General features: G+C 40.2%; 1 protein-coding gene and 1 long non-coding RNA gene across 4 annotated transcripts; both read left to right on the forward strand.

The window, feature by feature from the left end:
* The first annotated feature begins 136 nt into the window (after positions 1-136).
* On the forward strand, positions 137-23,559 carry LOC106564861 (protein-lysine 6-oxidase). 2 transcript variants are annotated; one of them, XM_014131341.3, is made up of 7 exons: positions 137-151; positions 12,100-12,208; positions 16,607-16,738; positions 20,127-20,280; positions 20,476-20,571; positions 20,785-20,900; positions 21,085-23,559. In XM_014131341.3, the coding sequence occupies exons 2-7, from the start codon at positions 12,165-12,167 to the stop codon at positions 21,089-21,091; spliced, it is 549 nt and encodes a 182-aa protein (XP_013986816.1). In that variant the 5' UTR covers positions 137-151; positions 12,100-12,164; the 3' UTR covers positions 21,092-23,559. The 2 variants fall into 2 exon arrangements, with proteins under 2 accessions (XP_013986816.1, XP_013986807.1); XM_014131332.3 differs by lacking the exon at positions 137-151 and adding an exon at positions 11,059-11,911.
* LOC145853507 (uncharacterized) lies at positions 6,939-9,038 on the forward strand. 2 transcript variants are annotated; one of them, XR_014374539.1, is made up of 3 exons: positions 6,939-7,129; positions 7,474-7,615; positions 8,383-9,038. It is a non-coding gene; the product is annotated as an uncharacterized LOC145853507 (long non-coding RNA). The 2 variants fall into 2 exon arrangements; XR_014374538.1 differs by lacking the exon at positions 8,383-9,038 and adding an exon at positions 7,753-8,375 and having other exon boundaries at positions 6,941-7,129.
* Positions 23,560-23,660: the final 101 nt, after the last annotated feature.

Genomic DNA, 23,660 nt, shown 5'->3' on the forward strand with positions numbered 1-23,660 from the left:
GTTTCGGAGGTCTACGTCACCGGCCTCTAGAAACTGAACTGTGTCATTACGCACACCTGGTCCTCATATTCTCCCCTGATTAGTAATTGTATAAGTGTGCCCTTTGTTCACCATTGTCTTGTCGATTATTGTTCCAATGTCCGTTGGTCGTGTGAGTATCTGTGCCTTGTTGTTTTGGCTTTCGGGTCGCTTGTATTGTGCAGATGAATACGGGTCTCATCCCGTGTTGTATCATTGTGCACTTGTGTTTTCGGGTCTCGTCCCGTGTATTTCTTTGAGGTACTCTTCGCTCTTTTGTTTGGGTCTCAACCCTGTGTTTTGTATACGTGTTTGTTTGCTCTTCGTCCCCTTGCCTGTACAAGGCTCGCTGTAATTTGGGTAAATAATTTTAAAAACTATTACGCATTCCTGCGCCTGTCTCCTGACCCTTTATACCAACGTAACAGCTCAGCATTTTCTTAACATTTGTCATTAGTTAAAGCAATACATTTGTATCCGCTGTCGTCGGACTTCGGCTGCATATTTTCTTCCATTATCTTAAAAACTGAAAAGTTATGAAGCCACACTCATTTTCTGAAGAATTGCATTATGGACCCTAAAAGCAGGGAAATGGAGTCCACTGCATGCATACTTCGTATTTTGGCGAATTTAGTACGTCATCCGGGAACTTTTGGCATTCTAACTAGGACCAATAAGCATAGCATATACTCAATTCACGTCACAAATAGTGCGGTTCGTATGAGTATTCGAACACAGCTAAGGTTTGGGGTGGCAGCTTAACAAAATACATCTTTAGAGTTCTTAAGTAGCTGTTTCTAAGGCCCCTGGGCTATGTGTTGTGTGCGTTGGTCAGTTTAGTGAAGTATGTAATAGCAGAGTTCTGTGCGTGTCATGGGAGTGTTCAGTTTGTGGCTGTTGCCCATCCAGTAATCTGCTGTTTGGTTGGGGGGAGCCAGTCTGCAAACGGAGTTCTGCAAGGATTTAACAAATGAGTACTTGGTCAATGAATTCTTCAAACTTGCTGGAGACCCTGCTAGGGATGGAGACTCACCGCACATCAGCCATCCCTGCACTACACAAATGACAAACTTTCACCAGGGTCTGTAAAGCTTCTCCAGACACTGTGGACGTTGAGGATGTTTCGGTTCTCCGGGCAGAGAATTCTGTGTTCTATTGTGAAACGGGTGTTCTGACCAGACATTGAATTGACCAGACATGCTAATGTGATTAGCATGAGGTTGTAAGTAACAAGAAAATTTCCCAGGACATAGACATATCTGATATGGGAAGAAACATTCAATTCTTGTTAATCTAACTGCACTGTCCAATTAACAGTAGCTATTACAGTGAAAGAATACCATGCTATTGTTTTAGGAGTGCACAGTTATGAACTTAAATGTATTTAGAAACCAATTAGGCACATTTGGGCAGTCTTGATACAAAGTTTTGAACAGAAATGCAATGGTTCATTGGATGTCTAAAGCTTTGCACATACACTGCTGCCGTCTAGTGGCCAAAATCTAAATTGCACCTGGGTGGGAATAATACATTATCGCCTTTCTCTTGCATTTCAAAGATGATGGTACAAAAAAACAGGCGGATCCTTAATTAAATTAAGAACATTCTTATTTACAATATGACGGCCTACACTGATAGATTTTCCTATACTGTTTTACCTCCACTGTTGGCCAGCTCAATTTCAGTGTTTTCCTCCTTGGCCATCATATATCTTATAAAGGATAGCTATGAATGTACCTATGCCCTGGACTTGCATTTTGTTGTTTCAATCCCATACATAGCTTTGAAAGAAATGTGCTACCTCCTACCCGGACAGTTTCTGATTGATAGAGGCTACTCTTTGTTGAAGGTCAAGGCTGTGTTCAAATAGTGGCTGTACAGTGCTGTATGTGCAATTTCACTGGATTTGGTTTAGGGTGGGTGAGAAGGCACTGTTTGCAAGACAACCTATTACGATTAAAGCTACCTGTCGTTTAGCTTTCTGTTCCTAACGTGTCATGGTGTGTCATCTCAAAATGTATATTTTGATGGAGTTTCTTGGATGTGCCTCTGACTGCAAGCCAAGGATCAGAGGAGAACACAAACATATTCTACACGTCCTCAATAAAAGGTGAGACCACTACTAGAGACACACAAATAATGTTTTGTAGGTCTTTTAAAATGCAACTGCTCTGTAAAATGTCCACCAAGATACTATTGGTTCTCTGTTTGGTACCTGCAACATCTTCCACAAGATAAGTGCCAGTGTTGCACACTTCCAAAATAAAGGGCCACCACCTGTTTGCTGGTTGGCTGCAATATATTATATGCCCAGTAGATGGTGTCAATGTGCTATTCCTAAGCTTTGGTGAAGTGAGCTGTAGTGACCGCAAATTATGACCACTGCGAATGCAGTGGCAGTTATAGAACTGAACAGGACAACAAAAAGGAAACTTGAAATATCTTAAGTGTAATTTTGCTTCAGATTACCCTTCTGACCTGGCTTCTCTGTTATATCACTCTTCCCCCCCTCACATGTCTTTCTTGATTTTACTATATCCTGTCCATTTCTTTCAATTTTTGCTTCCATATTACCCAGACAATGCACACAGTTTATGGTGATTGTCCTGGAAAGAAGATAAATTAATGAGACATCCATTACATTACGCGTTTAGTATTTGCCAACATTCAGAAGTCCAGGGTTCACTTTGAGCCACAGACTGCCTCCTCCCATGTATTTCAGATGCCAGACTTTAGGAGGTTGAAAAGAACTGATCATTATGGAGTAGGAGTGAAACTAGCAGCTCCAGTGTAGTTGTGGGCTGGGGCAGTACAGTGTGGGGGTCTCTGGGGTTCATCTCTGCCTCAGTTAGGGGCTCCTCCTGGATGCTGTGTATAAGCCTACTGATATTTGGAAGCCTACACGTGCAGAATGCCACGTAGCCTGTGGTATGTGTATATGTGTGTGCTGCCAAGATGCAGTTCTATACTCTTAAATTGAGTTGAGTAATCGAAACCAGCAGTTTATGAAAGAAAAAACATTGACCATTTCCATCTTGATGTTTATTTGTCTGCAGTATAGAAGTGGAAGCCTAGTTTCAAATGCTTGGTGGTGTTGGAAATTATGACCAGAAGATAATTTGACTGATGTTGCAAAGGGGATGTGGATTGGGAAACGGTGACTGGATAAAATACTTGAGGGAGGAAAATAATAAGCTGTGTTGGGGTGTATGTGAGGGACAGGAGGAAGACATAATAGTATCACCACTAAGCAGCCCATACTAAGCAGAGCAATTTGAACAAGGACGTTTAGAGGTAGGGAAAACATATCCCACTGTGCCCAGACGTCATTTTAACATCTAGTTTTGATTTACATTTGTCTGAGTTGTCAACTAATGTGAATTCAAAGTAAAATGTAAAATATTTAACCATGTCATTGGATTTAGGTTAAAAGTTGGATTTAAAAAATAAGAAATTCCCTTACAGTGATATCTCTGTTTTTCACTCATCATATATATATATATATATATCTTTATTTTGTATTACGTGTTAACAACGTTGATTCAACCAGTTTTTGCCGAGTGGGATATCTTTGTCTTGATGTTGAAAGGTGAAAAAAAATCAAACACTGGTATATTTCTGCCATAGCCTATATCCTATACAAGCTGGCTCTGATCTACCAGTTGAAGTTGTTTGCTTGAGATATTAGGATGCAGTTGATGTCAGTTCCTGCAGCCTCATTTCCTACTGCTGACAGAAGTTTCTTATCCAATACTTTTTAGAAGTGGCAGTCTGAATAATTCGTAACGTGTCCACAAGGCTGTCTGTGCCCAAAGTCGGAAAGCGAGAATTCAAGCCACGTGGACAAAGGAACTTGGCTAATGGCTTGCATATGTGGTTCCACTGGCTAGGAACACTGTGCTGCCCTTACCAGAGAGAGCAGTCTGCATGGAGCGATTCAATAAATTACTTGACAAACAGTGGCCAGTACAGATGGTTCTGCTGTTCGGTGGAACAGAGGAACCAACCCAGAAACAACTACGCATATTTTCACTTTTTGGGGAACTATTGGTATGCTGAATCATAAAAGTCTTGGCAATTACAGCCAACTAATCAAATCATGTTCAAATGACAACATTTCTTTCCTCCTTTTTCCTCTGGAAAGATAGACCGTCTGTTCGATTTACTGGAAATAGAACTCTACTTATAATAAATCTATAGTGTGTATATATAACTTAACTGGAAAATACACATTTTCTATTTGAATGCTTTAACAGATGAATGGAAAACCACATTGATAGGAGTACTAGCCTGCTCCAGCTAGAAAACAATAAAAAAATATGTACCATTGTTTACATGTCTTTTGAGGCTGCTTTTGTTTTTCCAATTAACATATTTTGACACTGATATACTTTCCAAAGACAGGAAAGTTAATTTGTGGCAAAACTCCTGCAAATTTGCTCCAAATTACAGTGTCTTCAGAAAGTGTTCATACCCCTTGACTTATTCCACATTTTGTTGTTTTACAGCCTGAATTCAAAATTGATTAAATTGTTATTTTTCTCACCCATCTACACACAATACCCCATAATGAAAACGGAAAAATGTGTTTTTAGACATTTTTTCAAATGTATTGAAAATTAAATACAGAAATGTCTAATTCACGTAAGTATTCACACCCCTTAGTCAATACATGTTAAAATCACTTTTGGCAGCGATTACAGCTGTAAGTCTTTCTCGGTACATCTTTATTAAGAGCTTTATCCTCTTTATCCACATTATCTTTTTAAAAATACTTCAAGCTCTTTCAAGTTGTGTGTTGATCATTGCTAGACAACAATTTTCAAGTCTTGACATATATATTCAAGTAAATTTAGGTCAAAACTGTAACTAGGCCACTCAGGAACATTCAATGTCGTCTTGGTAAGCAACTCCAGTGTAGATTTGGCCTTGTGTTTTAGGTTATTGTCCTGCTGAAAGTTGAATTATTCTCCCAGTATCTGTTGGAAAGCAGACTGAACCAGGTTTTCCTCTAGGATTTTGCCTGTGCTTAACTTTATTCCATTCATTTTTATCCCAGAAAACTCCCTAGTCCTAGCCGATGACAAGCATACCCATAACCACCACCATGCTTGAAAATGTGAAAAGTTGTACTCAGTGATGTGTTTTTATTTATTTAACCAGGTAGGCTAGTTGAGAACAAGTTCTCATTTGCAACTGTGACCTGGCCAAGATAAAGCATAGCAATTCAACACATACAACAACACAGAGTTACACATGAAATAAACAAAACATACAGTCAATAATAGAGTAGAAAAAAAGAACAAAAAGTCTATATACAATGTGTGCAAATGAGGTAAGTTAAGGGAGTTAAGGCAATAAATAGGACATGGCATTGAAGCTCGTCTGGAGGTTAGTTAACAGTGTCCAAAGAGGGGCCAGAAGTATACAGAATGGTGTCGTCTGCATAGAGGTGGATCAGAGAATCACCAGCAGCAAAAGCGACATCATTGATGTATACAGAGAAGAGAGTCGGCCCAAGAATTGAACCCTGTGGCACCCCGATAGAGACTGGCAGAGGTCTGGACAACAGGCCCTCCGATTTGACACACTGAACTCTATCAGAGAAGTAGTTGGTAAACCAGGCGAGGCAATCACTTGAGAAACCAAGGCTGTCGAGTCTGCCAATAAGAATGTGGTGATTGACAGAGTCGAAAGCCTTGGCCAGGTCGATGAATACGGCTGCACAGTAATGTCTCTTATCGATGGCGGTTATGATGTCGTTTAGGACCTTGAGCGTGGCTGAGGTGCACCCATGACCAGCTCTGAAACCAGATTGCATAGCGGAGAAGGTACGGTGGGATTCGAAATGGTCGGTAATCTGTTTGTTAACTTGGCTTTCAAAGACCTTAGAAAGACAGGGTAGGATAGATATAGGTCTGTAGCAGTTTGGGTCTAGAGTGTCACCCCCTTTGAAGAGGGGGATGACTGCGGCAGCTTTCCAATCTTTGGGAATCTGACGATACGAAAAAGAGGTTGAACAGGCTAGTAATAGGGGTTGCAACAATTTCGGCAGATAATTTAGAAAGAGTGTTGGATTTGCCCCAAACATAACGCTTTGTATTCAGGACATGAAGTGTATTTCTTTGTCACATTTTTTGCAGTTTTACAGGCTGCATGTTTTGGAATATTTTTGTTCTGTACAGGCTTCCTTCTTTTCACTCTGTCGTTTAGGTTAGTATTGTGAAGTAACTACAATGTTGTTGATCCATCCTCAGTTTTCTCCAATCACAACCATTAAACTCTAACTGTTTGGCCTCATGGTGAAATCCCTGAGCGGTTTCCTTCCTCTCCGGCAACTGAGTTAGGAAGGACTCCTGTAGCTTTGTAGTGTCTGGCTGTATTGATAATAACTTCACCATGCTCAAAGGGATATTCAATGTCTACTTTATTTTTACATCTATCTGCCCTTCTTTGCGAAGCTTTGGAAAACCTCCTTGGTCTTTGTGGTTGAATCTGTGTTTGAAATTCACTGCTCGCCCGAGGGACATTAAATGTAATTGTATGTGTGGGGTACAGAGATGAGGTACTCATTCAAAAATCATGTTGAACACTATTATTGTACACAGAGTGACTCCATGCAACTTATTATGTGACTTGTTTAGGCTTGCTATAGCAAAGGGGTTGAATACTTATTGACTCAAGACATTTAAGCTGTTGATTTTTTATTAATTTGTAAAACTTTCTAAAAACATAATTCCACTTTGGCATTATTGGGTATTGTGTGTAGGCTATTGACACATCTCAATTTAATACATTTTAGATTCAGGCTGTAACACAACAAAATGTGGAAAAAGTCAAGGGTGTGAATACTTTCTGAAGGCACTGTAAATAGTGTGCCACAAAATGTTGCAAGTTCGCAAATGTTTGCCACTACTGGTGAATCTGCGGCAAACCTTTGGCAACAATAATATTTATTGTCACTAGAGGCAAACTGTTCATCAGAAGCCGTTTCTGATGAACACATGAGTTCCAAGACAAGTAACCGTTGACGACCAATCAGGGGGCTTAGAAAAATATTTTGGAAAATGGAAACCAAACTATCTAGCTTGCTACCTACCAAAGTGTTCAGGTGAGTGTCTAACTTATTCATTAAGCTTCCTATAAACAAAACAATTGTGTTGTCTAATTGATCCCCAGTTAGCAATGTCATGCTTTATGGTATAGAGAGAAACACATTTTGTTGATACCAGTTTTAATCTATCGTATTTTTGCACAATTAATGTGATAGCTAGCTAGCTAACTAATGATTTGCGTAAACACTTGTATTTTTAGGTGAATACGTTTGTCTTTTAATACCAATATGGATGTCAATAAGCTAGTGTCACTGTTCAGTAGCATGTTAGCTAGCACAACAGCTAAGGTTACAACAATATGAGCTGACTTGACGTCAAAGCAAGACTTTACTTTTTGCAGATGGATACCCCTCCCCTACCCGTTGTGTTGGAAGGGGCTGTATTGGGAGGAGGATGCATCAACTCCCTGGAAAGATGTTTGTGGTGCAGTCCCTCATAACACTTTTATTGAGTGATAAATGAGCGTGTCCTCTTCAAGCTTGGTAAGGAATGCAAATGCATGTGTTATTCTCATAAATGTAGCCAATGCATTCATTCTTTGTAACAATTAGATCTTTCATTGCTTTGAACTAGTAGCTAGCACATCTTGATCATGTTGTTCCTTCTCTCTTTCTATTAGCAATCAGTTACAAGATAACAAAAAACTGATTTTGGCCTTCAATCAATCTGAGGACAGAGAACTATGTGTTCACCAAGTCAAAGCTTCTTGCACACATGGCTTTGAAATAAAAGCTAACATGAATTCATTTTTGAATTGCCATATTAGGCATAACACCATTTTTGGTTGGTTTTCTTCCACGCAAGCCTTATACACCTGAGTCAGGAACCAAAGACAACTAGTAGACAACTGTCTCTTAATGATGAAGTCCCCAGTCTAGATTGAATATCATGATTAGTTTGAACCAATTGTGTTGAGGCATGGCTGGAGGAAAATCTTGTACACTGTGCCTCTCTAGGAACAGTTGGCAACACATTTAAAGGGAGATTTAGTAGGCCTAAGTCCCAGTTTATGCTAGCTACATCGTTTGTTTATATAGCATTTGTACACGGCAGAAACATTGTTTCCTTGCTGAAAAATATTTAGAAAGCCAGTTTCAGTGAGAAGCATAGCAACACCAAGGTAACTTCGTAACAGCTGACTCCGTTTTTCCAAAGCCGAACCCGCTCATTAGCTGCTGAGTCTACCTTTTAAGATGCCAAAATAGAAAATGTTTTCAGTATCCACATTTTTGTTGTTGTGTGTTTTCAGATTGTTGAATGCATGCACTGAAACAAACTTTGGACGAAGGACTTCTACAGGGTTCAAAGTTCTCCAAAGTTCACTCAGAAAAGTCAATAGTTCTGAACTGTGTTTGAATTTTCTGTTTTAATTATTTCACTGTTGTTAATTATCTTTTAAACTTCCATTGGTTGAAAGCTATTGCTCAGTTATCACTTGGCTGATGTAAATTCTGTAGTTGCCCCTTTAAACATCCTACAGTCAATATCCCCATGGTGTTCACAGTTCTCTAATGTAAATGTTGTAGCAACATATAAATTGTTTATTTAATATTTTTGGGGGAAATATCCAGTCTTTGCTCTTTTCTTCATTACCATGCTGATGACTTCAAGTTGTATTGGATTTATTTGTATCTGTTAAGACATTGAATACGTTGTTTGGTATATTTTGTATGTTTAGTTTAGTTTTCTCTGTGGGAAGCAAGTTCATTTAAAGTTCTATGTGATTTGGTTTATGTAGTTAACACACAGCAACCAAAAACCTGATCTAATTTGCATATTCATACTGAGTTTGCTGCAAATTGGCCAAAGGTTTGTCACAACTGTTTGTTAGAAGCCTGTTTTTTTCACTAAGGGTACTGTTCCTTTTGAGAGCCCTGTACATTTAAATAGATCATTGTATCCCCATAGTTGTCTTTGTTGCTTATTTCAGATTGAACTGTGTTTTGACTATATCCAATGGCTACTCCACCTCACGGGATCAAATGTCTGCTATTCAATTCCAAGACGGTTGGCGGGCACATTTTGGGGAAGTCAAATAATGCCTCTTGGCTCTGATTTGCCTTTAGAGAGCTTACACAAGGGATGATGTGAAGTCATGTGACGCTTGTCGGAAAGCAGATGTGCAAAGCAGACTTTTATAAATCACTACTGGCTGGCCTATTCTATAAAGTAGGATTTTTCCAGTGTTAGGTCAATGACAAATTCTATGCCAATTTATGCAAAAATACAATATGTTCATTTATTATAATTTTAGGAGGTTAAAAACAAGTGCTTCTTTCCATATTTCCATATTTTGTCTTTTTGTGGTTGATGAAAAGAGCTTTGTGGACACATTGATTAGTCTATCTGCAATGTACAATACTGTTGAATGAATGACTAATAGAAAGTGCCCAGTGTCCAATGGAAAACATTCCTATTACAAAACTATGTGACATAAAAAATATGCAGTATATTGGTTTGCTACAACCTGTCCCCTAATGTCACATGTGGGTGTGGATATAACATTGCTCCCTTAGTTTCAGGATTCTTAGTGTACATTGTACTTTGTGTATTTTGATAGTGTACAGCAGTGTTGGCTGTGGATTGAGAGATTAGATTGTGTTGTGTTTTTTTCATCTGGTACTGCAGTGCAGTCGTGGCTACTGTGGTCAGTCATGTATAAAGACGGCTAGACAGAGAGAAATGAAAACCATTGATTAAGATTTCCCAACCATGTATTATGTCCCTAGGCCTAGTGTTAACAACAGGGAAGTGTTTTCATTGGCATACTGCAAGAGAAGAGTAAAGGTTTAGATTTGTACAGGACTTTAGGGGTCAACGTGGTCACACTGCAACCAGAGGCCACAATAAAACACTCCCAAGTCAAAGAACACAGAGACCTCAATGTGTTCATTGCATAAAATAACTGCGACATAAAATCATACTGGAAAGCTTGGAAATAAGATAATCACATTGCCAAAGAAGGGCCAAAAAGAAAGAGGGTATTGGAAAAGTATAACTGGAATATTTTGTTCAGTTTAGGTTGATGGGACTTGGGAGTGGACTTTCCAATGACATGTAAACCCATCATGCAATCCTGTTTACATTTCAGAGCTCCTCCTATGAGAAAGTTGATGTGCTGAGATTTTGGCACAATGGGTTGCACTTTTGTCAGAGTTCATCCGACAGAGTAAGTGCTATTTGTCATAACATTTGCGTTCCTGTTAATCTGGCTGAGGAACTTGTTATTTTCTTATCACATGCTATGAGAAAAAGGCCATCAGAATCTTCCCAACTAAGGTCTGACTATAAAATACTGCGTGCGTGCGTGCGGTGTTTTCTCCCAGGATATTCTCCTGGGTGGGATAATTGCAGAAAGACGTGCTTTTACTGTGTTGTGTTTTTCCAAGACATAAGCAGTCATTAGCAAAGTCTACACATCAGTGATTCCACCTTGATTACCCAGAACGTACAATATTGTACAAATTTGCCTCAACATATTATAAGTGTTTGCAAATTTGTACAATATTGTACGTTTTGCAAATTTGTAACATACTGTACAAATTGCAATTCGTAATATATCAGGGTGACATAGGTATTTACTGAAGGACCTGTTGATTCATTGAGCCACTATGTATCTTAGATAAATGTATCTAAAAGCAAATTAAACAATCATATTTCATTTACAAAATGCTGTATAATTGTCATTTTACTCCATGGTTAATTTTTAGGCTACACATCCTCCCCTCTTTCGAATTACATTACACAAAGCCTTATGTCAGACAGTTATGTAACTTCAGACATTGCAAGAAAAACCATAACACATGGTTTTCTGTTATCCAACTCTGGAGCAGAGCCATTTGGAGGGTCGGTGTCAAGTAGCCTTTCCGTCTATTTATTACATGAGCACCGAGCTTGTCTAAAAACCGAATTAGAAACGTCAAATGTTAAACTCCTCCTCTCCACTCTTAACGCATCTGCAAACCTCGGAACAGAACGATGTGAAGTTGCGTGGGGAACATAGCAATACTGTTGCAGATTTTTCAGGATTTAATTTGGTGTAAATTAGACTTACTTTAATGTACTTTAGTTTCAAAGTACAAATGCTAGACCACAGAAATTAAAATATCTCTAATTATTAGTCAATCTATTTAGTTGAATTAATTGTATTATGGGCGCGTGTAAATTTGGCATTTTTTATGCCTGTGCGCACGTATGTTTATTCATTTGGATACTGCAAACTGTCCAATCTCAGCGGCATCCACCAGAGACAAGACAAGTTAATAACCAAGTGCCAGGTATACGGCAGACAATACAATGGGCGCACAATGGTAACGTTTTTAGCCTTCTGAGTCACGGCTCAGAATATCGACCACCAAAGCAAAGAGGCGCCAATAAAGAGCAGGAGAGACCTGTCACCATCATTAGAGATGGGGAAGCTAACAAGCCTTCTGACTCCTCAAGACAGTCTCCCTCGTCTACCCACACAGTGTCCAGTGCAGGAGCACGCCCGCGCTGGCTACCACCTCAAGTTCCAAGGCCCCCGAGGGGACAGGGGCACCAGCATCAGGATGTCCATCCAAGTGGCCATGCAGAAACTAAGGCAAATGGCACGACGAATGGGACACAGGACAAACTGTCCCCATCGCCGAGAAGAGAAGACGTGATGGCAGGGGATGATCCTTACAACCCATACAAGACCTCAGATTCAGATAATCCTTACTACAATTACTATGACGTGTACGAGAGTCCCAGGCGCAGAGAGAGACCTGGGTATGGTACAGGGTACCATGAGAACGGTAAGACGGTGGACTATTGGACAGCATGTTTGAAGGGTTGGAATTTGGAATGCGTTTGCTGCAGTGCCAGAATATTTTGTCCAGTAGCCTACATGTAGCTGTAAAAAGATTAAAAAGATACGGTCTGTGTCATCGTTTTTTCTTGATATTACAATCATTTGTGATAAAAACAAATATATCCCCTCTAGGTCTGCCTGATCTTGTGCCGGACGCATACTACATTCAAGCCTCCGTATATGTCCAGAGAGTTCCTATGTACAACCTCAGATGTGCAAACGAAGAGAATTGCTTGTCAAGGTATTACTGGAACAAACTCTATGGGATTTAAAGAAGGTTATTGTCCAACAACTTCAAGGTGTGAGTCAGAATGTGTGTGAGTCTTAACACTTGAGTGTTTGCGGTTTTGGTTTACTTTAGAGCAGCATACACTTCCCACTGGGCGCTAACTGGTTGAATCAAAGTCAACATAATTTCAAAGTTGGAAAAATTACCCAATTGTCATACTTGAGTAAAAGTAAAGATACCTTAATAGAAAATGACTCAAGTAAAAGTGTAAAAATATTCGTTTTTTTAAGTATCAAAAGTAAATGTAATTGCTCAAATATATTTAAGTGTCAGTATACTTAAGTATAAATGGGATGTACTGGGCTTGCGTCGTCTTCGGTTGCGAGGCCGGTTGGACGCAGTGGCGGTTCTAGACCATTTCAACTGGGGGGGGGGGGGAAGCTGGGGCCAGTTGTACTATTAGAGGGGCCAGTTACATTAGACGTTATTGTTGTCATATCGTTTTCTTCACTGCATTGCAGGCATTAGCAGGCAAAAGACCATGTTCATAATGCAGATGCATATGGTACGATTCTGTTGTGTTCCGCCTAAAGCCATCCCTCTAGAAAATGTGTGGGTTAAATTAGTGTTCCGAGTTTCCAATGTCTAATAACGGATGTAAAAAAAGAATGCTAGCAAAAATGACTTATGTAAAAATGATTTCATACTCCACATTTAGGGGGGTCCAAAATTGTTGTCACGGGGCACTGCCCCCCCCCCCCCAGAACCGCTAGTGGTTGGATGTACTGCCAAATTCTCTAAAACGATGTTGGAGGCAGTTTATGGTAGAGAAATTAACATTTAATTATCTGGCAACAGCTCTGGTGGACATTCCTGCAGTCAGCATGCCAATTGTACGCTCCCTCAAAACTTGAGACATCTGTGGCATTGGATTTTCTGACAAAACTGCACATTTTAGAGTGGCCTTTTATTGTCCCCAGCACAAGGTGCCCCTGTGTTATGATCATGCTGTTTAATCAGCTTCTTGATATGCCACACCTGTCAGGTAAATGGATTATCTTGGCAAATGAGTAATGCTCACTAACAGATGTCAACACATTTGTGCAAAAAAATTGAGATAAATAAGCTTTTTGTGCATATGGAAAATGTCTGGGATTTTTTATTTTAATTCATGAAACATGGGACCAACACTTTACATGTTGCGTTTTATATTTTTGTTCAGTGTATATAGGCCTAGGATTTCAAACATTTGTTGATTTCAAATTTCATCTTCAAGTTAATCATTTAATATGTTGGTTTCATGTCTCCATCTCAACCAAATATCAAAGTTAAAGAATAGTACTAAATCAAATCAAACTTTATTTAAAGTGCATTTAAAGTTTGATTAGATTTAGTCTTATTCTTTAACTTATTTTTGGTTGCGATGGAGACAAACTGGATATTGAATTGTGTTTAGTTGTCATTGCAACTAAATATCAACATTTGAAGGAGATGTATCGTCTGCTTGGATAGCTCGATATCTGCCAGTAATTTATTCTGGCTTCAATTTCAGTTTGTTTACAAATTAATAATTTATGGATCTTGGATTCACGTCTCCATCGCAACCAAAAATCTAAGTGAATAGGACTAACTGAAATTAAATCAAACTTTAAATGTACTTTAAATAAAGTATGATTTGATTTATTCATTTTCTTTAACTGTGATTCTTGGTTGAGATGGAGATGTGAATCCAACATATAAACTATTAATTTGTAGACATACTGAAATTTGTTGATAACCAAACACAATATCACTTCTGCAATACATTTAATAGCCTATTAACTTTTTTACAAGTTAACAAATGATATGTTGGATTCAAGTCTCCAAGTAAACCAAAAATAAAAGATAAAGATTAGGATTAAGCAAGTGGCTCAGATTAAACTATCTAAGGATTAGATGTCCTTTAAATGTTGGTATTTGGTAGTGTTGTCAACAAGACACAATTCAATAATATTTTTGTAATACAGTAAATAGCCTTAAATTGAGGCTATCTTACAAACTAATGTAACAGTATTTATTCTACTTTAAAATGAGTAACACATCCATGACCACATTTTGAGGTTAGCCTACTGTAACTATAAATGTCTTCTTATGTAATCATCGAAGGTGTGCATGTTCATGATAGCATTCAAAGGTCGTAGGTCTGTAGCGATCTTCACAATAGCTGTAATAATCTGCATAATCTTGAACAGCATTGATCCCTTGCACTATGTACTTTTAATGTAATCTCAACTGCTATACAGGTCATTTGGTTGTGCTATTAGATGAAGCACAGTGATACCACATTAAAGGGATAGTTCACCCAAATTACAAAATTGCATATTGGTTCCCTTACCCTGTAAGCCAGTGGTCACCAACCAGTCGATCGCGATCCAAGGCATTCCTAGTCGATTGCCAAATATTTCTGTAAAAAAAACAAAGAAAACACTTTGGGTTCCTGTTTTTTTTTTGTATTTGTCTCGCGCTCTTAGCGGTAGATGCACCCAATTTAGCTGCCCTGCGCGCTGGGTAGGTGAGGTGATCCAATGTTGAACCATTTCATGTGTCTGAAGGTACAAACTCTGCCTTCTCAGCAGGCCCGGAGAGCAAATCAAGTGCACTATAGGCCTACCGCTGGCCAATCGGATGGCTCAGATTACCATGTCTGCAGTAAAGTAGCAGGCTTAAAAGAAAGCTACAGCAAAGTTGTCACTGTTAGATTTCAAATCTTTTAAAACCATGACTAGAGAGAGACTGTCAATGAACACAGCAAATAGCTGCTGTTTTATGAGTGAATTTAAATTCTTACTCGGCACTGTCAACACTTTTTATCCAACACTTTTATAGGCTATCAAAATGCGGGTTCTTCCTACTTCGACTCGCACTACAACCAACACTGCAGCTGCAATGAGTAGGAAAGTGTATAGATAGGCTTGCGTTATTATTAGATGAATATTTCACTTTCTCTGTTCATAGGAGTAACACCATGAATTTGTGCATGAGGCAGGAATAATGCTGTGGGACTCGAGTTTTGCCATCAGCTGGAAGACACACTTTTTGGTCAGCAAAGGAAAGGGAGAGGGGAGGGACGTTGAGAGGCGGACTCCAGTCTCCTATTCTCTCCCTCCGCTGAGACTGACCATCAGATGCAGGCATCATCAGCCCACTAAATATTAAAATGTACACAGCTGTGCCTCACAAGTAATACAACAACGGATCTATTACCAATGTGATCATATAGCCTACCTCAAATTTGAAATGTAATTTTAAAAAATGGTGTGAACTACAACGCATTGGCAGGGCATTTCAAGCAAAGCCAATATGCAGTGATAATGTATTGGGCCTATAACGTACTGCACAAACCTCATTGCTACAGAACTGTTTTACTGTTTTTAATAGGTTAATGTTTCATAGGCTTACGTTTTTTAAGTTACGTAAAATAAAAATCTTAGCGTTATATCTCAGCTTGCATTTTGACTCAGAAACTGATCTTGACTTAGAAAAGGTTGGTGACCACTGCTGTAAGCAGTCTGACAGCAATCATGATGAAAGTAATTCATGCTTTGGTTTAGTTTCCCTGGCACTCTTTCCACATGCTAACATTTTAGCATTTGTTGCACAAATCCCATTCAAGTCATGGGACCGATATAACAGTGTCAGGGACACTAAACCAAAGCATGAATTGCTGTAATACCGTGTCCTTGGACTGCTTACAGGGTTAGGAAACCAATGTGTCATTTTGTAATTTGGGTGAACTGTCCCTTTAAGTTGTTGTAATAACTGACATTGTATTACCATTTTACTTTGTGCTTTTAAATGGTTGAAAGTGCAGTGATAGCACATTTAGATGACAACTAAACCAAAAATCAAACATTGTTTTTCTATTGGAATTTGGTTGTGCTTTTAGATGGTTGAAAGCATGGTGACAACACATTGGGAATTCAGCAAACTTCTGCTTGTATTTTTGAGTGGGTGAATAAAGGTTGAAATCTTATTGATCAACATCTCGATGGAATATTACCCAAATGTCCATGTTGAAATGACATGGTGTGCCCTGTGGGATGCATTTAGTGGATAAATAGAATCCTACCACCAGTTGGGTGGAATGGTAGAATTCAACGAATCATTTAAACGCTCTGCAGTTTACGTGGAAAAATCATCACTAGCCAGACTGTAAACTCATTATCAAAACTAACCCAAACAGCCATATCCTTTTTGAAAGGAACCACTCCTCCCTCTTCCAAACCTTTCCCAGAAATGTAAGATCATACGCTTTCTTAAAAAGGAGGTAGAGTGTATATGGCTTATGAATGCACTCGATCCCATTCTGTGTTCAAATCTGTATTCAGTTCTGTATTCAATTGTATTGTTGATGTTGTTTTGGGGGGGCAGTTCGGCTTACAGCGCCAGAGACTATGACACCCGGATGCTGCTGAGGTTCCCACAACGGGTGAAGAACCAAGGGACGGCTGACTTCCTGCCAAGCAGACCGCGCTACTCCTGGGAATGGCACAGTTGTCACCAGTGAGTCTCTCTCAATGTCTGTTTGTCTATATGCCATTTCCACCTCGCTCTGGAAATGTGTGTTTCTCTGTCTCCGTCTCTGTCTGCCAGTTACACAAACACTCTGTTTTCTTTCACTCTTTCTTATTTCTTCTCTCTCACACACAGAGTAGATTAATGTCCACATTTTGATCATCAACATACTGGTCTCATCAGACGGAATTGTCTGGCAATATATAGCAATGCAAAAGTCTATGTCAATGTTTTTGACTCCAATTTCCACTTCTAAATATTTGACTCCAACCCATAACATCTGCTGCATATGAGGAATGTGATGCTGGATGTGTAGCCAGAACATTCAGAGGGAAAAGTCTCTAACCTTGTCTTAATGAATACATTCAAAAGTATCTGCATTTCACATTACCTCAGCTCATAGCTATACTCTGAGGTAAGTCACATACTGTACCAACATCAAGTACGGGGTACATATTGACCTACATCCTGCAGCTTGTTTTTGTACAACTGATTTGTAGGTCTCAGCCTCATTGACTGGACCTGTACCTGAAACAGTATAAAATGCACTAAGACCGCACTCAGTCAGCTATAAAAGGAAATAAGCAAACAGGAAAGCACTCACCCAGAGGCGGCGCTCCTAGTGGCCGGAGACTTTAATGCAGGGAAACTTAAATCAGTTCTACCAAATTTCTATCAACATGTTAAATGTGCAACCAGAGGGAAAAAAAATCTAGATCACATGTACTCCACACACAGAGACGCGTACAAAGCTCTCCCTCACCCTCCATTTGGTAAATCCGACCACAACTCTATCCTCCTGATTCCTGCTTACAAGCAAAAATTAAAACAGGAAGCACCAGTGACTCTGTCTATAAAAAAGTGGTCAGATGATCCAGATGCTAAACTACAGGGCTGTTTTGCTATCACAGACTGGAATATGTTCCGGGATTCTTCCGATGGCATTGAGGAGTACACCACATCAGTCACTGGCTTTATCAATAAGTGCATCGACGATGTCGTCCCCACAGTGACTGTACGTACATACCCCAACCAGAAGCCATGGATTACAGGCAACATTCGCACTGAGCTAAAGGGTAGAGCTAACGCTTTCAAGGTGCGGGACTCTAACCCGGAAGCTTACAAGAAATCCTACTATGCCCTGCGACGAACCATCAAACAGGCATCAATACAGGATTGAATCATACTACACCGGCTCCGACACTCATCTTATGTGGCAGGGCTTAAACTATTACAGACTACAAAGTGAAGCACAGCCGCGAGCTGCCCAGTGACACGAGCCTACCAGATGAGCTAAATCACTTCTATGCTAGGCAAGCAACACTGAAGCATGCATGAGAGGATCAGCTGTTCCAGACGACTGTGTGATCACGCTCTCCGTAGCCGTCGTGAGTAAGACCTTTAAACAGATCAACATTCACAAGGCTGCGGGGCCAGACGGATTACCAGGACGTGTGCTAAGGGCATGTGCTGACCAACTGGCAGGTGTCTTCACTGACATTTTCAACATGTCCCTGATTGAGTCTGTAATACCAACATGTTTCAAGCAGACCACCATAGTCCCTGTGCCCAAGAGCACAAAGGCAACCTGCCTAAATGACTACTGACCCGTAGCACTCACATCCGTAACCATGAAGTGCTTTGAAAGGCTGGTAATGGCTCACATCAACACCATTATCCCAGAAACCCAAGACCCACTCCAATTTTCATACCGCCCAAACAGATCCACAAATGATGCAATCTCTATTGCACTCCACACTGCCCTTTCCCACCTGGACAAAAGGAACACTTATGTGAGAATGCTATTCCTTGACTACAGCTCAGCGTTCACCACCATAGTAGCCTCAAAGCTCATCACTAAGCTAAGGATCCTGGGACTAAACGCCTCCCAATGCAACTGGATCCTGAACTTCCTGACGGGCCGCCCCCAGGTGGTGAGGGTAGGTAGCAACACATCTGCTACCCTGATCCTCAACACTGGAGCCCCCCAGGGGTGCGTGCTCAGTCCCCTCCTGTACTCCCTGTTCACCCACGACTGCATGGCCAGGCACGACTCCAACACCATCATTAAGTTTGCAGATGACACAACAGTGGTAGGCCTGATCACCGACAACAACGAGACAGCCTATAGGGAGGAGGTCAGAGACCTGGCCGGGTGGTGCCAGAATAACAACCTATCTCTCAATGTAACCAAGAATAAGGAGATGATCGTGGACTACAGGAAAACGAGGACCGAGCACGCCCCCATTCTTATCGACGGGGCTGTAGTGGAGCAGGTTGAGAGCTTCAAGTTCCTTGGTGTCCACATCACCAACAAACTAGAATGGTCCAAACACACCAAGACAGTCATGAAGCGGGCACGACAAAGCCTATTCCCCCTCAGGAAACTAAAAAGATTTGGCATGGGTCCTGAGATCCTCAAAAGGTTCTACAGCTGCAACATCGAGAGCATCATCCTGACTGGTTGCATCACTGCCTGGTACAGCAATTGCTCGGCCTCCGACCGCAAGCCACTACAGAGTTTAGTGCGTACGGCCCAGTACATCACTGGGGCTAAGCTGCCTGCCATCCAAGACCTCTACACCAGGCGGTGACAGAGGAAGGCCCTAAAAATTGTCAAAACCCCCCGCCCCCATCATAGACTGTTCTTTCTACTACGCATGTCAAGCAGTACTGTGCCAAGTTTAGGACAAAAAGGCTTCTCAACAGTTTTTACCCCCAAGCCATAAGACTCCTGAACAGGTAATCAAATGGCTACCCGGACTATTTGCATTGTGTGCACCCCCCAACCCCTCTTTTACGCTGCTGCTACTCTCTGTTTATCATATATGCATAGTCACTTTGACTATACATTCATGTACGTACTACCTCAATTGGCCTGACCAACCAGTGCTCCTGCACATTGGCTTACCGGGCTATCTGCATTGTGTCCCGCCACCCGCCAACCCCTCTTTTACGCTACTGCCACTCTCTGTTCATTATATATGCATAGTCACTTTAACCATATCTACATGTACATAGTACCTCAATCAGCCTGACTAACCGGTGTCTGTATATAGCCTCGCTACTGTATATAGCCTCGCTACTGTTATTTTTCACTGTCTTTTTACTGTTCTTATTTCTTTACTTACCTAATACCTTTTTTGCACTATTGATTAGAGCCTTTAAGTAAGCATTTCACTGTAAGGTCTACACCTGTTGTATTCGGCGCACGTGACAAATAAACTTTGATTTGATGTATTTCTCTGCATTGGAACAACATTATTTTCTCAGTTTCTACCTACATGTTTGATTGAATGCCAGCAAGAGTGATGACAAAGTGATTGAATCAGTTATTTAGCCACTGATCAAACTCCATTGTCCTGCTTCTTTCCAGGCATTACCACAGCATGGATGAGTTCAGCCACTATGACCTGCTGGATTCAGGTGGGAGGAGTGTGGCCGAGGGACACAAGGCCAGCTTCTGCCTGGAGGACAGCTCCTGTGACTACGGCTACTACAGACGCTTTGCCTGCACCTCACACACCCAGGTTACCGACACAACACGTGTTGCTTTATGTTATGTTGACCAATCGAATCAAAGGGATATCCAACATTTACTATTTCTCTGTAGATTGTATGGCTGTTCAGTACCAGGCTATGATATCCAGCAGAGATGCTTACTTACAGTCGAATACTCTGTCTGTAATGGCATGAGAGGGCTGCTTACTGTTGTCTAATCATAGGGCCTGAGTCCAGGATGTTATGATACCTATAACGCAGACATCGACTGCCAGTGGATCGATATTACAGATGTGAAACCTGGGAACTACGTCCTGAAGGTTTGTCACAAAAACAGATGACATTATTGGCACTTTGGTGCTGAACAACGTGTCCCAAGGTATTCAAACACCAGCTCTGAGAAGCAAAAAGGCTGATTTGAAATGCCTTGACTGTGTTCGGAATCAATGTTGCAACTGTTTTAGACCACATTTTCATTGTCTTTATGAAATATGAAACATTTGTACTCTCACCCCTTTCTTTCTGTGTTTTAGATTAGTGTGAACCCCAGCTATCAGGTTCCAGAGTCTGACTACAGCAACAACATTGTGCGCTGTGAGGTTCGCTATACTGGCAACTATGCCTATGTTTCAGGATGTCACGTCTCACAGTGAGTCTTAAAACTCCTCATCTCATTCTACAAACTATTGTGCATGTTTTTTAGTGCAAGAGTCAGGAGTAGGCGTAGGTCTGGAAAACGGGCCCATGATGCTTCAACACGTGATTAATCATAACTCACATTACAAGATATATTATGCTGTGTGTGACGAAATGCTTTCTTCTTTTCTTCTCAGATATTAAGAGGGGGAAGTCATTCTCCAAACCACTGAGAAGCATTTCTGTAAAAACTCCATGACAGCCAAGAAAACATCTTGAACAAAATGTGGACACACATGGCTAACTGAAAATGTGTAAGAATGGTCACACTCTTGTCAAGTTTGACTTCGTTTTTCAGGTGAACGTAAACCAAAACTCAGAGGTTCATGTCATGCCTAAGTTAAACATGTTTTTCTAAAGCCATTCTATAAGTGCAATAAACTATTAATTGAATTTATAGGTTTCAAATTGAAAGTATACTACATTACAATAGTTTTGACAGGTTTTAAATGGCGTAAATCAAATAAATGGAATTTCAGACATTCAAAGCTCACAAGTGAGAAATTGCTTGTTTTTACATATCAATTACACAATATTCAGCACCACATTGTATGGAATCCATCTTCAGCTTGCTTTAAGAGCACAGAATGTACCGCATTGTAAGATGCAGATTTTTCACCCGTGCCATTTCCCTCATCATTTTATGTGTTTTATGTCAATCATATCATCAAACATCTCATCCCTTTCACCCTGTTATTGTTAATATTATTATTTACATTTGCTTGCTATTAGTAGCTTGTACATTTGAAGTCGGAAGTTTACATACACCTTAGTCAAATACATTTAAACTCAGTTTTTCACAATTACTGACATTTAATCCTAGTAACAATTCCATGTTTTAGGTCAGTTAGGATCACCATTTTATTTTAAGAATGTGAAATGTCATAATAGTAGAGTGATTTATTTCAGCTTTTATTTCTTTCTTCACATTCCCAGTGGGTCAGAAGTTTACATACACTCAATTAGTATTTGGTAGCATTGCCTTTAAATTGTTTAACTTGGGTCAAACACTTCAGGTAGCCTTCCACAAGCTTCCCACAATAAGTTGGGTGAATTTTGGCCCATTCCTCCTGACAGAGCTGGTGTAACTGAGTCAGGTTTGTATGCCCCCTTGATCGCACACGCTTTTTCAGTTCTGCCCACAATTTTCTTTAGAAATGAGGTCAGGGCTTTGTGATGGCCACTCCAATATCTTGACTTTGCCAGAACTTTGGAAGTATGCTTGGGGTCATTGTCCATTTGGAAGACCCACTTGCAACCAAGCTTCAACTTCCTAACTGATGTCTTGAGATGTTGCTTCAATATATCCACATAATTGTCCTTCCTCATGATGCCATCTATTTTGTGAAGTGCACTAGTCCCTCTCTCAGCAAAGCACCCCCACAACATGATGCTGCCACCTCCATGCTTCACGGTTGGGATGGTGTTCTTCAGCTTGCAAGCATCCCCCTTTTTCCTCCAACATAACGATGGTCATTATGGCCAAACAGTTCTATTTTAGATTCATCAGACCAGAGGACATTTCTCCAAAAGTATGATCTTTGTCCCCATGTGCAGTTGCAAACCGTAGTCTGGCTTTTGTATGGAGGTTTTGGAGCAGTGGCTTCTTCCTTGCTGAGCGGCCTTTCAGGTTATGTTGATATAGGACTTGTTTTACTGGGGATATAGATACTTTTGTACCTGTTTCCTCAAGCATCTTCACAAGCTCCTTTGCTGTTGTTCTTGGATTGACTTGCACTTTTCGCACCAAAGTACGTTCATCTCTAGGAGACAGAACGCATCTCCTCCCTGAGCGGAATGACAGCTGCATGGTCCCATGGTGTTTATACTTGCGTACTATTGTTTCTACAGATGAACGTGGTACCTTCAGGTGTTAGAAAATTGCTCCCAAGGATGAACCAGACTTGTGGAGGTCTACAATTTTGTTTCTGAAGTCTTGGCTGATTTCTTTTGATTTTCCCATCATGTCAAGCAAAGAGGCAGTGAGTTTGAAGGTAGGCCTTGAAATACATCCACAGGTCCACCTCCAATTGACTCAAATGATGTCAATTAGCCTATCAGAAGCTTCTAAAGCCCTGACATCATTTTCTGAAATTTTCCAAGCTGTTTAAAGGCACAGTCAACTTAGTGTATGTAAACTTCTGACCCACTGGAATTGTGATACAGTGAATTATAAGTGAAATAATCTGTCTGTAAAAATTGTTGGAAAAATGACTTGTGTCATGCACTCAGTAGATGTCCTAACCGACTTGCCAAAACTATAGTTTGTTAACAAGAAATGTGTGGAGTGGTTGAAAAATGAGTTTTAATGACTCCAACCTAAGTGTATGTAAACCTCTGACTTCAACTGTATGTTTACAACTTAAATTCAAGGTCACTTTAGATTATTTGTATGACCCTAAGGGTTTGAAAATTATTAGATATAAGGAAGTACATACTGCGCCCGTGCTCTAAAACATTGTTTGTGTTGTGAAATGCTGGTGCTTATGGTTAGTCTGCTAGTGGTCTCTTTTTTCCTGTTTTGTTTGATATTTATGCAATGAAAGAAGATATAACTGCAACGTTTTGATGTATTCCAGGAAATCTACTTGAATAAATCATTGTGACATTCATTGTGATTTTGTTTTTCAAAAATATAGATTTTCAAGCAGGTTTTCACGCAGTTGATTGATTTTAGAAACATATTGGTCGTCTCGCGTTGTAATAACTTTCC

Source organism: Salmo salar, chromosome 01, assembly GCF_965601325.2.
Source record: "Salmo salar chromosome 01, fSalSal1, whole genome shotgun sequence".
Lineage (NCBI taxonomy): Eukaryota > Metazoa > Chordata > Actinopteri > Salmoniformes > Salmonidae > Salmo > Salmo salar.